At 49.7% G+C, this 12,709-nt stretch overlaps 4 protein-coding genes across 4 annotated transcripts; 2 read left to right on the top strand and 2 right to left on the bottom strand.

Moving 5' to 3' along the window:
• Nucleotides 1-97: 97 nt before the first annotated feature.
• On the bottom strand, nucleotides 98-2,187 carry hosA (histone deacetylase HOS2). Its single transcript, XM_032076559.1, has one exon. It carries the CDS (start codon nucleotides 1,774-1,776, stop codon nucleotides 313-315), a length of 1,464 nt encoding a protein of 487 aa, XP_031923564.1. The 5' UTR covers nucleotides 1,777-2,187; the 3' UTR covers nucleotides 98-312.
• On the top strand, nucleotides 2,065-3,441 carry BDV27DRAFT_40533 (isocitrate lyase/PEP mutase family protein). The gene is made up of 2 exons (XM_032076558.1): nucleotides 2,065-2,486; nucleotides 2,534-3,441. The coding sequence occupies exons 1-2, from the start codon at nucleotides 2,352-2,354 to the stop codon at nucleotides 3,308-3,310; spliced, it is 912 nt and encodes a 303-aa protein (XP_031923563.1). The 5' UTR covers nucleotides 2,065-2,351; the 3' UTR covers nucleotides 3,311-3,441.
• A 2,383-nt stretch (nucleotides 3,442-5,824) lies between these two features.
• aspf4 (allergen Asp F4) lies at nucleotides 5,825-7,536 on the top strand. Its single transcript, XM_032068303.1, has one exon. The coding sequence runs from the start codon at nucleotides 6,138-6,140 to the stop codon at nucleotides 7,107-7,109; it is 972 nt and encodes a 323-aa protein (XP_031923562.1). The 5' UTR covers nucleotides 5,825-6,137; the 3' UTR covers nucleotides 7,110-7,536.
• A 647-nt stretch (nucleotides 7,537-8,183) lies between these two features.
• On the bottom strand, nucleotides 8,184-10,053 carry BDV27DRAFT_134434 (glutathione S-transferase family protein). Its single transcript, XM_032068302.1, has 3 exons — nucleotides 9,625-10,053; nucleotides 9,406-9,544; nucleotides 8,184-9,320 (listed from the first exon to the last, which is right to left on the bottom strand). The coding sequence occupies exons 1-3, from the start codon at nucleotides 9,773-9,775 to the stop codon at nucleotides 8,300-8,302; spliced, it is 1,311 nt and encodes a 436-aa protein (XP_031923561.1). The 5' UTR covers nucleotides 9,776-10,053; the 3' UTR covers nucleotides 8,184-8,299.
• Nucleotides 10,054-12,709: the final 2,656 nt, after the last annotated feature.

The following is a 12,709-nucleotide window of genomic DNA, read 5'->3' as shown; positions in this document are numbered from 1 at the left end:
TTGTGATGTGAAGGGGTTTTATCCTAATATGCTGTTAAAGAGTCGTGCTCTTCCACAATATAACCAAATACTTTTAGTTCGATTTTCTTCTAACCATGCATAGTAAAGTAGATATGATTCTAATAGATTGCATATTGTATGCGATATAATTTAATAGGGTACATTAACTCCACTGGTATCACGTACAGTAACCACCAAGACAACCGACACGAGCAACGCCGGAACCACCAACACCAAGAGACAAAATGCAGATACTCAACGACGAGAGAGAGAGAGAAAGAGGGCATGCAAAGACGAAAGAGAAGAAGGGAATCAAGCAGAGAATAATTCCCCTCTCTGCCCAGCACCCCTCTCCAACTCCCGTCGTCGACTATTCTTACTCGCAGACCCGCTGCCCTCTCTTTCCTCCCGCGCCTCCTCCTGCTGCTCCATCTGCTCCTCGATCTCCTTCTCCGTATCCTCCCGCAGGCCCAGAATATCCGGCGGAATAAAACTCATCTGCACGCTCGGCGCGCCCTGCATATACCGCAACTGCTCGTGGATGGACTGGACAAGCCCGGATAGATAGCTGCGCGGGTTCTTATTCTCGAGCTTGCGCATCTCGCTCAGCGGGGGGAATAGCGAGTAGTCTGGGCCGAAGTGATTGCGGAAGGCGACGGTTTCAGGGATGTTGGGGTCGATAGTATCCTGGGCGTCGATGAGGATGGAGGTTTCGTGGGCCCAGGCGCGGGAGACGTTGCGGGGGGTGTAGCCGCCACCGCCCACGACGAGGAGGGGGAGGCCGAAGGTTTTGACGTAGGCGACGCAGGCGCCGTGGGCGGCGACGTTGAGGTTGAAGCAGCCGAGGCGGTCACAGCCGAGGGAGTCGGCGCCGCACTGGAGGACGATTGCGCCGGGTTGGTAGGTTGAGATGCAGGAGCCAATGACTTCGCGGAAGAGACGGATGTAGGATTCATCGTCGATGCCGTCATGGAGGGGGACGTTGACGGCGTGATGTGCTCCTGGATTCAGTGGGTGGGTTGGTCCGGTGCTGTCTAGGGCGCCGGTGCCTGGAAAGAAGTTGTCCTTGTCGTATTTGTGGAAGGAGACGGTCAGGACGCGATCGGTGGACCAGAAGGCTTGCTCAACGCCGTCGCCATGGTGCACGTCAATATCGATGTACATTACGCGCGGATGCAGACGGAGGAGTTGTAGGATGCCGAGGACGATGTCGTTCACGTAGCAGAAGCCGCTGGCCTCGGCCTTTTTGGCGTGATGAAGACCGCCGGACCAGTTGATTGCGATTTCAGATTGGTTGTTGCAGAGCTTCCGAGCAGCGTCGATGGAGCCACCAGCGTAGAGGGAGCAGTAATTGTACAGCCCGTCGAAGATGGGGCAATCGTCACCGAAATTGAAGCGCGCAATGTTCTCGCCTTGCTCTGGGTTCTCCATATCGCCGGGAATGACCTGGCGGAGGAAATCAAGGTAGTCTGTTTTGTGAAACTCAGCCATTTCTTCGTAGGTCGCTTCGCGAGCAAGATACAGGTCCATCGCGTGGTGCATGCCGTAGGCCATGACGAGTTGTTTGGTCAGAGTCAGACGCCAGGGCTTCATCGGATGCGATTGACCGAAATGGTGCGGTTCGACAGCTGGATTAGCGTGCCAGGAGACACGGTAGCCTTTGGGGCGAGCGATCCCATTTTGTTGGCGTTCATGGATGGTCTTGTGGTCGAGCGTGAGGGTGGGAGTGGACGAGGACGGAGGGGCGTATTCTTGGACGATGGCAGAGCGTGCCATGATGTGAATTGGGGATGAGGGGAAGTGAAGAGCGAGGGCGAGAATAGTAAGGAAAGAGAAGATATGTCAGGTATAGAGAGAAAAGAGCCCCACTAGGAGAGCATTCTCAGAACATTCTGAGGCGGCAAAAGTGGAGGAGCGAAGGCGACGGGAGAGGTGAAGAAGGTACGATAAGCGGAAGAAATCCCCAGACGTCGGCGTGCCAAGAAAATCCCGAGTTATGCCCGAGCCTTACTTAAGCTGTTCCCGATGTCGGCTTATCCGGCAAGGTTGATATCATCGTTCGTTTCTCTCCATTAGGGACGAATGCAAGAGAACTTTTTTCACTCCGATAGCTTAATAAAGCTTGTCGGGAATTTTCCTACTGGAAGAATGTTTTAACTGCCGACCCTGTTACCCGGTGTAACTCCCTCTTAGTGCATATAAAAGTTGTGGATCCAGGTCGTCACCTTTAAATCTTTTAGGCTGGACGTAGTTTCAAACCAAGACTGTTACTGCCCAACCCGTCCCTAAACTTGGCCTCGATCAACTACATCCTACGTCTTATCCCCCACTAAATCCCTGCAGCACACACGATGCCGATGGTAACAGCAGCTACTGGTCTTCGACGCACCCTTGAAGACCCAAACTCGTTCGTCGTCGCTCCCGGTGTATATGATGGCCTCTCAGCACGGATTGCGCTTTCCGTTGGCTTCGACGCCCTGTACATGGTAAGTTAAATTCGACGGTCCCTCCACTTCCTCTCTGACTCTTATAGACGGGTGCTGGTACCGCCGCCTCGGTGCACGGGCAAGCCGACCTGGGAATCTGCACTTTGAATGACATGCGCGCCAACGCCGAAATGCTCTCAAATCTTTCGCCGACTACACCCGTCATCGCAGATGCTGACACTGGGTACGGTGGTCCGATCATGGTCGCCCGCACGACCGAACAATACTCCCGCTCTGGCGTAGCAGCTTTCCACATCGAGGATCAAGTGCAGACGAAGCGCTGCGGGCACCTGGGAGGGAAGATCCTTGTGGACACCGAAACATATGTTACGCGCATCCGTGCGGCGGTGCAGGCACGACAGCGCATCGGTAGTGATATTGTGGTTATTGCCAGGACAGACTCCCTCCAGACACACGGTTATGAGGAAAGTGTAGCACGTCTACGAGCGGCGCGGGACGCTGGCGCAGACGTAGGTTTCCTCGAGGGAATTACGTCCAAAGAAATGGCCAGGCAAGTGGTGAAGGAGCTGGCTCCGTGGCCGATGCTGCTGAACATGGTCGAGCATGGGGCAACTCCGTCGATCTCGGCGGCTGAGGCCAAGGAGATGGGATTCCGTATCATCATTTTCCCGTTTGCTGGACTGGGACCCGCTTGTGCAGCCATGCGCGAAGCAATGGAAAAGCTGAAGGCTGATGGTATTCCGGGCTTGTCGAAGGAGATGACTCCGCAGATGTTGTTCCGAGTCTGCGGGCTAGATGAGAGTATCAAAGTCGATGCGGAGGCTGGAGGAGCGGCATTCGAAGGCGGTGTTGATCTGAAGTAAGAGCCATGCCGCACTGTACGGTCAATGAGGGTCAAATGTGACCATATAAGCAACAGAATCGACTATTATCATTTTGAACTAGGACTAAAAACTAGCTCGACCAATGACTCTTTATTGCATAGTATCAAATCCAGAGTTTTTGTTCGCGTTAGGATACTCTGGTCACCATATCTGTCATATCTCGCAAAGCTTTCGTATGACGTTTCAGAATTGGTATGCACGGTGCGTGTCAGACAAGGGCCGCGGGAAACTAATGCTTAGTTTGAGCACATTGCTCCAGCACTAGACCTAGCGTATTTCTTCTTTGGTCACGATGCCGCGTCACCAGCGTACGATGTAGTATAGATACTCAGTGCTATTCTGGTTGAAGAGGTAAAATAGAGTATGGTCTTTGTTTGGCCTTATGCGACTTCATCGGTGAGCTCGCTACTGCTCACCGATGATCGCAGGGCCTTACTATAAGACAATTGCAAAGACACCCCTGGCCTGGGATGAAATGGAGCTGCAGGCGATGCCAAGATCACTATATGAAGCTGTGTCACGGCCGATAGCCGTCAGGTCCGTACATAGTATGGATTAACGGGCGCCGGGACTCCGTCATTAACAGTGCGCATGATTTGCCAAGAAGATAAAGACGGGGCTATAGATAGATTATGGATGATCATAAAAGGCAACCCGGTCTTCGTGTCTTCTGAAGAAAGGAAACTGAGCCAGCGCGTCGACAGTCGAGTATACTTAGTAAAGCGCTGTGTAGATGCTCCGTCTCGAGTACACCCGGTATGGCATATGCAAGTCGAACGAATAGGGTGGATAACTCTAAATCAAGTGATGAGCTTGGCGGGCATCACATGATCCCTGCTTTGCCGACTGCCGACATAAAGTTTCAGGGATCATCCAAGACAGCTTACGAGTCCCTGGTCCGTGTGGGTGCCGGCCAGTAAATTGATGGATAGAAAAGGGTGAACCTAAGAATATCCCCGGCTCAAATTTAGAGCGAGGAAAGTTGCTGCAGACATGAGATCAAGTCTGTCGATGCAATCTCCCGTTTCATGGTCAGCCCTTACTTGGTTCCGTCGTCAACCATGGAACGCGAACCCACAACTGTGTTGTTTATTTATGTCCCCATTGTGTAAGTGGTGTAGTTACGATTAACCACGGAAGTCTGCCTTCCTCATTTCCGATTTTGCATGGCACCGAGGGTACACATTCCAGAAGCGTCCTAGGCATTTCTGCTTTAGCGCACCGTCCGCTCGTATCCTTACAGGCCAACTCCCTGGGACTAACCGGTGGCAATGGCAGTTGTGGGCTTAGACACAGGCACGGGCGACTATTGTGGATCTGACTCCTTCATTAGTTCGGAATCCTGCTGTGCCGACCCTCATTGACCCACGACAGTAGCTAGGCGCTGGCTGGAAGGGTCTACTGAAGTCTCTGTCAGTGTTGCCTACCTTAGATAGAGACTATGGGGTTGTTGAGACTTGAAGGAGGGGAAAGGAATGAAGGCTGGAATTGCGACAAGGTTCACTACAGTCAAGGATCAGTGAGGTATAGTACCCCCGGAAAAAGAACGGTTCTTTTGCAGGGAGTACCTTAATAATCAAGATGAGGCACCCGGAAGTCCAGCAAATAATTTCGTGTGGGGTGTGAGCGATACCGTACCAATCAACTGGTAGCCATCGTTACCTGCTGTTGGCCATGTATGTAGTATGTATGTATGTACAGTACTACGTACTGTACCTGACATTGCGGTGAACGGCGGAACTTGGAAGAGGAGGTATATATCGAGAAAAGAAACCAAGAGAAATATTAGTGTGATATACCAGAATCATTGGCTATTTAATCTACTCCGTACCGCACCTCGTATAGCATCAAATGGCAGATTGGACAGTTCATCAACATTTTGTTCCACATTTCGAGGGCTCGCGACGTGGCAAGTCAGATGCTGCCAGGCACCCCAATCACAAGATGAGGAATTAGACAGATGCTTTGTCAGTTATGCAGGAACCATCACACAACAGCAGTCGAAGGAGTAACACATCATCATGGTTTTATGGTGATAGTGATGTCGCAAGGGTTCCAGTCCGACTTGTCATATCATGACAATCAGGCAGCATTCCATCAATCTAATCATGATGATCGGAATGGAGATGTGACATCACCCTCATCGGACACGTCGAAATCTCCAGCGGTGAAATAGACAGACATGGTGGATTGATCTATACTAGACAATAAAAACATCTATAGAAAACAATGAGTTCGTCAGGTACCGGGACCCCAGTATACCGTATGGTAACCACGGTAAAGGCGTGATCAACCCGGCGACCGTTCCAAGGGACCAGAGTCTCGACCGCAGTAGGCGGTGGACCCTTCAGGGTCCTTTGCACCAATGGAGACCCTGAAAAACAAGGCCAACGGGGAACGCTCAGGTACCGAAAGCTCGACCCAACCAATGAGTAGCCACAACACTTCTCGTGTCCCCTGATCGGCCCCCTTTTCATTTAATGAACCCATTGATGGGCCTCGCGCTGAAAAGTGTTATTACTACTGAAACTCCCCCCCTCTTTTTCTTTCTCTCTTTCTCTTCTTCTTCTCTAATCACGATTCCTTCCCTTCCCTTGGGTTCGCAATACACTCCTTTCGTTAGTTTTGTTTTATAGAGCCTCTGCTTGCTCGAGACATTCCTTGAATCAACCCAAAAACACATTCCTTGATATTGTCTGCGTTCCCTGGGTTATCGTTCTGTGGCATATATACCTACTGTGATACCCATATCTCTCGTACATACCTTGGTTATCTGTGAACATCCAACGCAATTATTTTGATCACCATGCAGCTCAAGAACTCACTGTTCCTGCTCACCGCGTTGACGGCTGGTTCCGCCGTCGCCCGTATGCACGGCCACGAGCGTCGCCATGCCCACCACCACCTGCAGCACGAGGAGAAGCGCGCGGTCGGTGATATAGTCTATGCCAACTTCAACGGCGTCTGGAAGTCCTGGATCAACGAGTTCTCCGGCGTCACCAGCACTACCTCCGCCTCCGGCTCTACTCCCACTACAGCTTCCTCGGGTACTTCTGTTGTTACCGTCTCCGCTGTCCCTACCGCCAGCAGTGGCCCTACCGTGACCACCCCCGGATCCTGCAAGGAGTGGCATGCTTTCCAGGACGGTGACAATTACACCCGCGAGGGCTTCGGAAATAAGACCATGAACAACGGTGAAAAGTACATCAAGTACATTGGCAACGTTGGCGACCCGTACGGCAGCAACATCATCGAGGTCTCCGAGAGCAAGGCCTGCGAGTACAAGCACGTCATCCGCATTGACGGCAGTGAGAAGGAGACCTGGACCATTGCCTTCTGGAACAAGATGGGCCCCGATCTCAAGCTTACTGGCTGGTACGGCAATGCTGTTCTGACCCTCAAGATCAACCCCGGCGAGAGCAAGTACGTTGCTTTCGACGACGACTCTCAGGGTGCCTGGGGTGCCGCCAAGGGCGACTCACTTCCTAAGGACCAATACGGTGGCTACGCCTGCACCTGGGGTGAATTCGACTTCGGCAACACCTCCAACGAGGGCTGGTCCGGCTGGGACGTGTCTGCCATTCAGGCCCAGATGGCCGGTCTCGATGTCCAGGGTATGAGAATCTGCACCCACGATAACCAAAAGTGCTCTGCCATCTCCAACCTTGCCAAGCTGGTTGAGAACGCTTACACTGCCCTAGAGGCCGGCGTTGACGGCATCGGTGGCGAATGGACCGCTGGCGCTCTCCGTCTGGTTGTCAACATTGACTACGAATAAGCGTTGTTTCTGCCCTGTCAGTTTCGTTTCTTCCCTTCTATGACTTTTCTTCTGCAAAATTGGTTAGGGGTTGGAGGTGTTTTTCTCTTCATTGTATGCGGTGTGTAATGGCGCTTGGAGCGTCGAAACCAACATGTCCGGTTTCATCCTCAAGTCCTTGCACCCGTGACCGCCATCCGGCCTTGACGATAGTGCATTCATTTCCATGTACATACATATACCACTGTTCACTGTCTATTGATTTAGTTTCATATCACGATAGATTTACGTACAATTTATCCATGCTCCACCTGTAGCATTCCATACCTTTGCCTTGGAATGTACATGACACATACCAGCAGTTTATCTTAAACTATGCACCTTTCTCTGTAATCCTAACCCCCAAGTGATCTCTATACAATAGACCTAATTCGACCTTGGGACCTAAAGTAACCCCAAATCAAATCCCAGGCCCCAACAAAGAGATCCCTCCCATGCACGGAAGATAAAAGGAACCCATCTATAAATACCCCTCACGTCAGCAACTCTCCCTTTTCTATAATTAGCATCATATCTATATTCAGATCAATCGGTATCCTCACCTTTAGAGTTCGCTTAATATAGTCTCCATCCAGCAGGCCGGTTCTAAGGATACTAAATCATACATGTAGTTTCAGAGTTGGGATTGATCTGTTGCGTAAGTATATGAAGTCGCTTTGGGCTGAAGGTCGGAATGTCAGGGAGTGTTGGATATTTTCGTGTAGGGTTGTTTGAGTGATTAATTGGTGGGTGGTTTGTTCCTGTGGGTGTTCCTGCACTTACCCTATATGTATGTATCGCAATATACGAGGCATCGGTTCGTAGTAGTAGTAGTAGTAGTAGTAGTAGTAGTAGTGTGCTCCGATTGATGAGGTTATAGAAATGTGAGTCTATATCTGTGATACTTAACAGGGTCACTGGTTTTTGCGTCAGCGAATGGAAATATATGGAGCTATTATCATATTGAACTCTTGACATTTAGGTACATATAATATTAATGGTACAAGTAGGGCCGGTGTCGACCTATGTTTTTGGTGGAAGGTGAGCGAGTGGTGGTATTAGTTAGCATGTAGTTGAAGGTATAATCATTCACAAAATAGGGAGTGAACAAGAACAATAAGGTATTCTATTCATACATATACGGTCAATTAATCAATCAACGGACTGAACAATCACAACCCAGCCAGGATTTGCTGCACCTGAAGCGAGTCGGGCTCTATATCCGGCATAGGTTCGAATTCACCATCCTCAAGCTCGTCGTCCTCTTCATATTCATCGCCCACTTCTGCAGAGAAAAATCCCTCGTACGCCATGTACCCGATCAACGCGGCAATACCACCTACGGCGTATGCGATATTGACCAGAATATCTTTCTTCTGTCCCTTCGCAAGCGCAGACAGTTTCTGGCTATCGGGCTGCGAGAGGCCCGAGTCCGGCGACTCCGCTGCTACCCGCAGCCTATCCTGGGCGCGGATGTCCTTGAGGATCGGCGTGCTGTCGGCAAGGACGTTGAAGAGGGTGTTCCCCAACGTAGTGAGACGAGCACGTTCCGGTGCACGCCAAGGTAGGGACGAGCCGCTATTCGGGGTAGGGGTATACGCATGCGACACCTCGGCGCCGAGACCGTAGCACTGTTGGCGCATGCGCTCGGTATATACCGTCAACCGAGGTGCCTTGCTCTTCATGGCATCGCGGAGCCATGAGAAAGATAGTTCTGGAACAAGAGCCAAAGACAAGTATCCAACGGCCAAGCAGTCTAAGCTTGATGGACCTTCGTTCTCGCCCGTGAGGAGATACACTTTATCATCCAAGATCTCTTCCAGCGGCTCGAAGAGCTCCCCCGTCAAGGCATCCAGTCGGAACTGGTTCTGCTGCGAGGTCTTCCCCAGGAGACTTGTGACGGTATCACGCGGCCGGCGGATGAAGTTTTGAGGGATCTGGCCGGCTGCGACAGCGGCTGAGTGTTCGCGTTGGCGCTGATCTTCAATGGCTTGTAGATCCAGTGACGAGAGCCCGAGATATTCTGTTCGGGCTTTTGCGGCAGCGTGGATTTTCGGAGGGAGAATCCATTGGTTCGGCCACTGGAGGATGGAGCCGTAGGCGGGGGAGGTCTGGTTGTAGTAGTTCTGACTGGTTACGTAGAGGGAGAGGTCGACGAGAGCATGGGCGCGGGATTCGACGAAGGATGAGAATCTGATTTTTTTGGTCACAGGTACGGTTAGATGACCATTCCGCTCACCTAGACAGGTAGTCGAAGTCAAATATGAGACCAACGTACCCAATGTTGTCAGCCCTTTGCAGACCGCTCAACCCTCCATCTAAATCCCACTCGCCATTCGAGTATTGTCGCAGATAATCCACGATATTTCGGAATCGGCTCACCCATGTCGAGCCATTTCGTAGAGCGGGCAATTCACCTGAGTACCCAATCAGACAGCAAAGAGGCTTAGTTAGTCCATTGCGCTACAAACCCCAGATCCGCGACATGCATACTTACAGGTTGGGGACACGGAAGGATCGCTGCTTGCGACAAGCACCCACGCGTCCTTCGGCACGGCCAGAGAAAAGTAGGCTATGGTTGCGAGGCATTGCGCCTCGATTGAGGGCAGGGAGAAGGCCGGACCCCAGACATGGAGCTCCAAAACCATTTTAATTTCTTAACTTGTTTTTGTTAGTTATCCTTGCGGTTGGAGGTGGAAATACCCATTCTGGGGTTTGCGGAATTGGAGGTGAGGATCACGTGGGGAATGCCGGGATCTTGTATGGGATTTGATTGATTTGATTGGTGTCCTGAGGCAATCAGGCAACTGTTGCGAATGAATGGATGCATGTCCGAATGTAGGATGTAGGTAGTACTAGTAGTACTCTGCATAGACGACCATCTCATTTCGCAGGGAAATGAAGTCCGTGTTCAAATGGGGAAAAATGTACTTCGGAAAGAAGTTGTGTAGATATAATTGGGAAGAAAATGCTACCTCAATCAAAAACCCTACATGAGTCTACCGAACTACGATGTTACATTAATTTCGTCAATGGGAATTAATTTATTTTTCTTTTATTTATTTATTTATTTTTTTTTTTCCCTTTGCCTCTCTTTCGCTCTGCAGAATATATTGCTGATGGTTCTTATCGGACACACTAAACTAGTTGTCTCGATTTAACCGGTGGAATTACCGCATCCGATAATAAAATGGCCTGAAGGAGCCTCAGGTGAAGCAACTATCCATTGACTAAAGGGTGCTAACGACGCGTGAGGGAATATGATCACGGTATTGGGACAGAGTGTGGATGAGGGAATTTGCGGCATTCAGCTGTTCCAGATAAGTAGGTAGTTACTAGGCAAGGCCGGGTCTTGGGAATTCCATTCCATACACACTGACCCGTGCTGTAATGCGGAGTAACTTGGCCATGACACTTAGTGCAGCTACTTCGGTTCAGCTCAATTCCATACAATCCCGCACATGAGACCATAACAATCAAGTGAAACATGGTCCCATTTAGATCGTACATGCAGATATTAGTTAGTACATCAGTCTGTAGTACAGTGTACAGAGCTGAAGGTCATTTGACAGACAGCTCCCCTCGGCGGTTACAGGACCTCATTGATTAGGTTTGAATGATCATCAGTGGCCCAGGCACCCAACAAACATGGCATTAGCTGGGATTGGGTTGAGGGATTTACCTACTGGCGGACCTGGGAGAGCATTTGGATCCGAACATATCATTGGAGACAAAATGTCAATAGCAACCTCATCATCGTGTAGTTGTACAGTACCTATGTACATAAAGGCTATCATGCTGATATTACGTACAGTCATAAGTAGTGTTCGGTCCGATGGATGCACGAACGGATGCACGAAAGAAACGCCACGGCTGCGGGCGGCTGTAAGATTAGATTAGGTATCAGCCTTTTTTTTTTTTTTTTTTTTTTTCAACGGGCGTCTTCTTGATAATGCTGGTGACCTCATCAACAAAAGGGGGGAAAGGAAAAAGAAAAAGAAATTATGCGCGGCAAACGAGGGGAAAAAGTACAGACAAGAGAAAAACCAAGGATTATCGCAAGTTACACCCGCCAGCCGCCTTGCAAGGATTGATCGATAGTCGCGATTATGAACAGGGAATAGCGGCGCTATCGACTCAAGATCCCTGCGGGTAATTCGGCCGACTCCAAAACGGCACAAGTCAGAGTCACATCATGAGTGCAGACCATGCGGTCATCGTGAGACAATTAAGCGCTGGTAGCGAGGAAGAGTGGAGATTCGGTCTAGGAGAATAAATTGATCTCATTGTTTGGTTCAAAACGCTGGCAAGAATGCAATGTGTGTTGGGTATATTAAGTCTATTATACATGCCGTTGCATCAGATGAAATTAAAAGCCCCCATAAGAAAAAAGTAAGCAAGAGATGGTACAGAAAAGAAGAGAAAAAAGACCCATAATTAAATAAGTTTCGAGGAAAAGTTCCCGCAAATCAAAATGGGGCTTTCCAATAGCGCTTTGACATCGAGGATAATCAAATCCCATGCTTTGTAGCGACGTCTGGTTGGCTGAGACGTGAGATGTTGTCAGACTCTAAGCCTCCAAACGCCCCCTGGTGTCCCATAGCTTTGCGGGGTTTGTGCCGATAACGAGCCGTTGGAAACCACCGATGTGAGAGATAAGTGACAACGTGGGTGGGGAGATCGCAAACCCCGATAACTTTGATATCATTTTTGTTGTCAGGTGCCTGCCTTGCATGACGCCGTTGGTCAAATCAAATGACCACATGAATCACTGGTGGCCTGATGTCGCAATGCCAAAGCGCCATTGCAGAAGGAGAAGGGAAAAAAAAAAAATGTGGCGCCGGCGCCTGTCCGTAGAATCGGTGTGAAGAAAGATAAACTCCCGCAATTAACGTCATCGCGCAGCTCCTATCTTGAGGCCGGTTGAGATCCCAATGGAGTGAAAGGAAATCCGAAATGGTAGAAGCGAAGATAAGAGAAAATAACGTCGAATAAAAGTTGTATATGAGAATGGGTTCGGGGTAGATCAAAGCCAATTTGCAGTTCCGAAATCGAAAATCGTGATATCCATATGCTAAATGCAACGCCGTTTCGTGAGCGTCACGAGTCGGTTCGTGTTGATGTTTTCACACGACGGGGTGAATGAACCGCTCGAATACGCCGGGTCGTCATTTCATCACAAAGCCCAAGATTTACTTAGGAAGAGGAGGAAGAGGACCCTTGGGAGGAGGCCCAGGGCAAGGAGGGAACTGAGAAGTAGAGCCACCGATGGAAGGCATTGTGAATGAGGTTGATTTGGTGGTGTTGATGATAGTGATGGTGGTTGATAGTTGTATTGTGATGGGCCTGGACGGTGTAGTTGGCAGTTTCAGGAATAGCCTCTTAAGTGTGTAGAAGTACAATCCAATGGTATTCGAGGTCTTTGAAATGAGAAAAGGAGGAAGCAACAGAAGACGAGGTCTACCAGAGCTTTATATATAGGCTATGATCTTCGTCTGTCTTTTTTATTTTTTATTTTTTTTAATTAACCCCAACAACAACCATAATTCCCGATTTACAAAAAAAAAAATTTAAAAAAAAAA

This window comes from Aspergillus caelatus, assembly GCF_009193585.1.
Source record: "Aspergillus caelatus strain CBS 763.97 unplaced genomic scaffold BDV27scaffold_210, whole genome shotgun sequence".
In the NCBI taxonomy this organism is placed as follows: domain Eukaryota; kingdom Fungi; phylum Ascomycota; class Eurotiomycetes; order Eurotiales; family Aspergillaceae; genus Aspergillus; species Aspergillus caelatus.
Note: the sequence above shows the minus strand (reverse complement) of the source record. Positions and strands in the feature narration are given on the sequence as shown.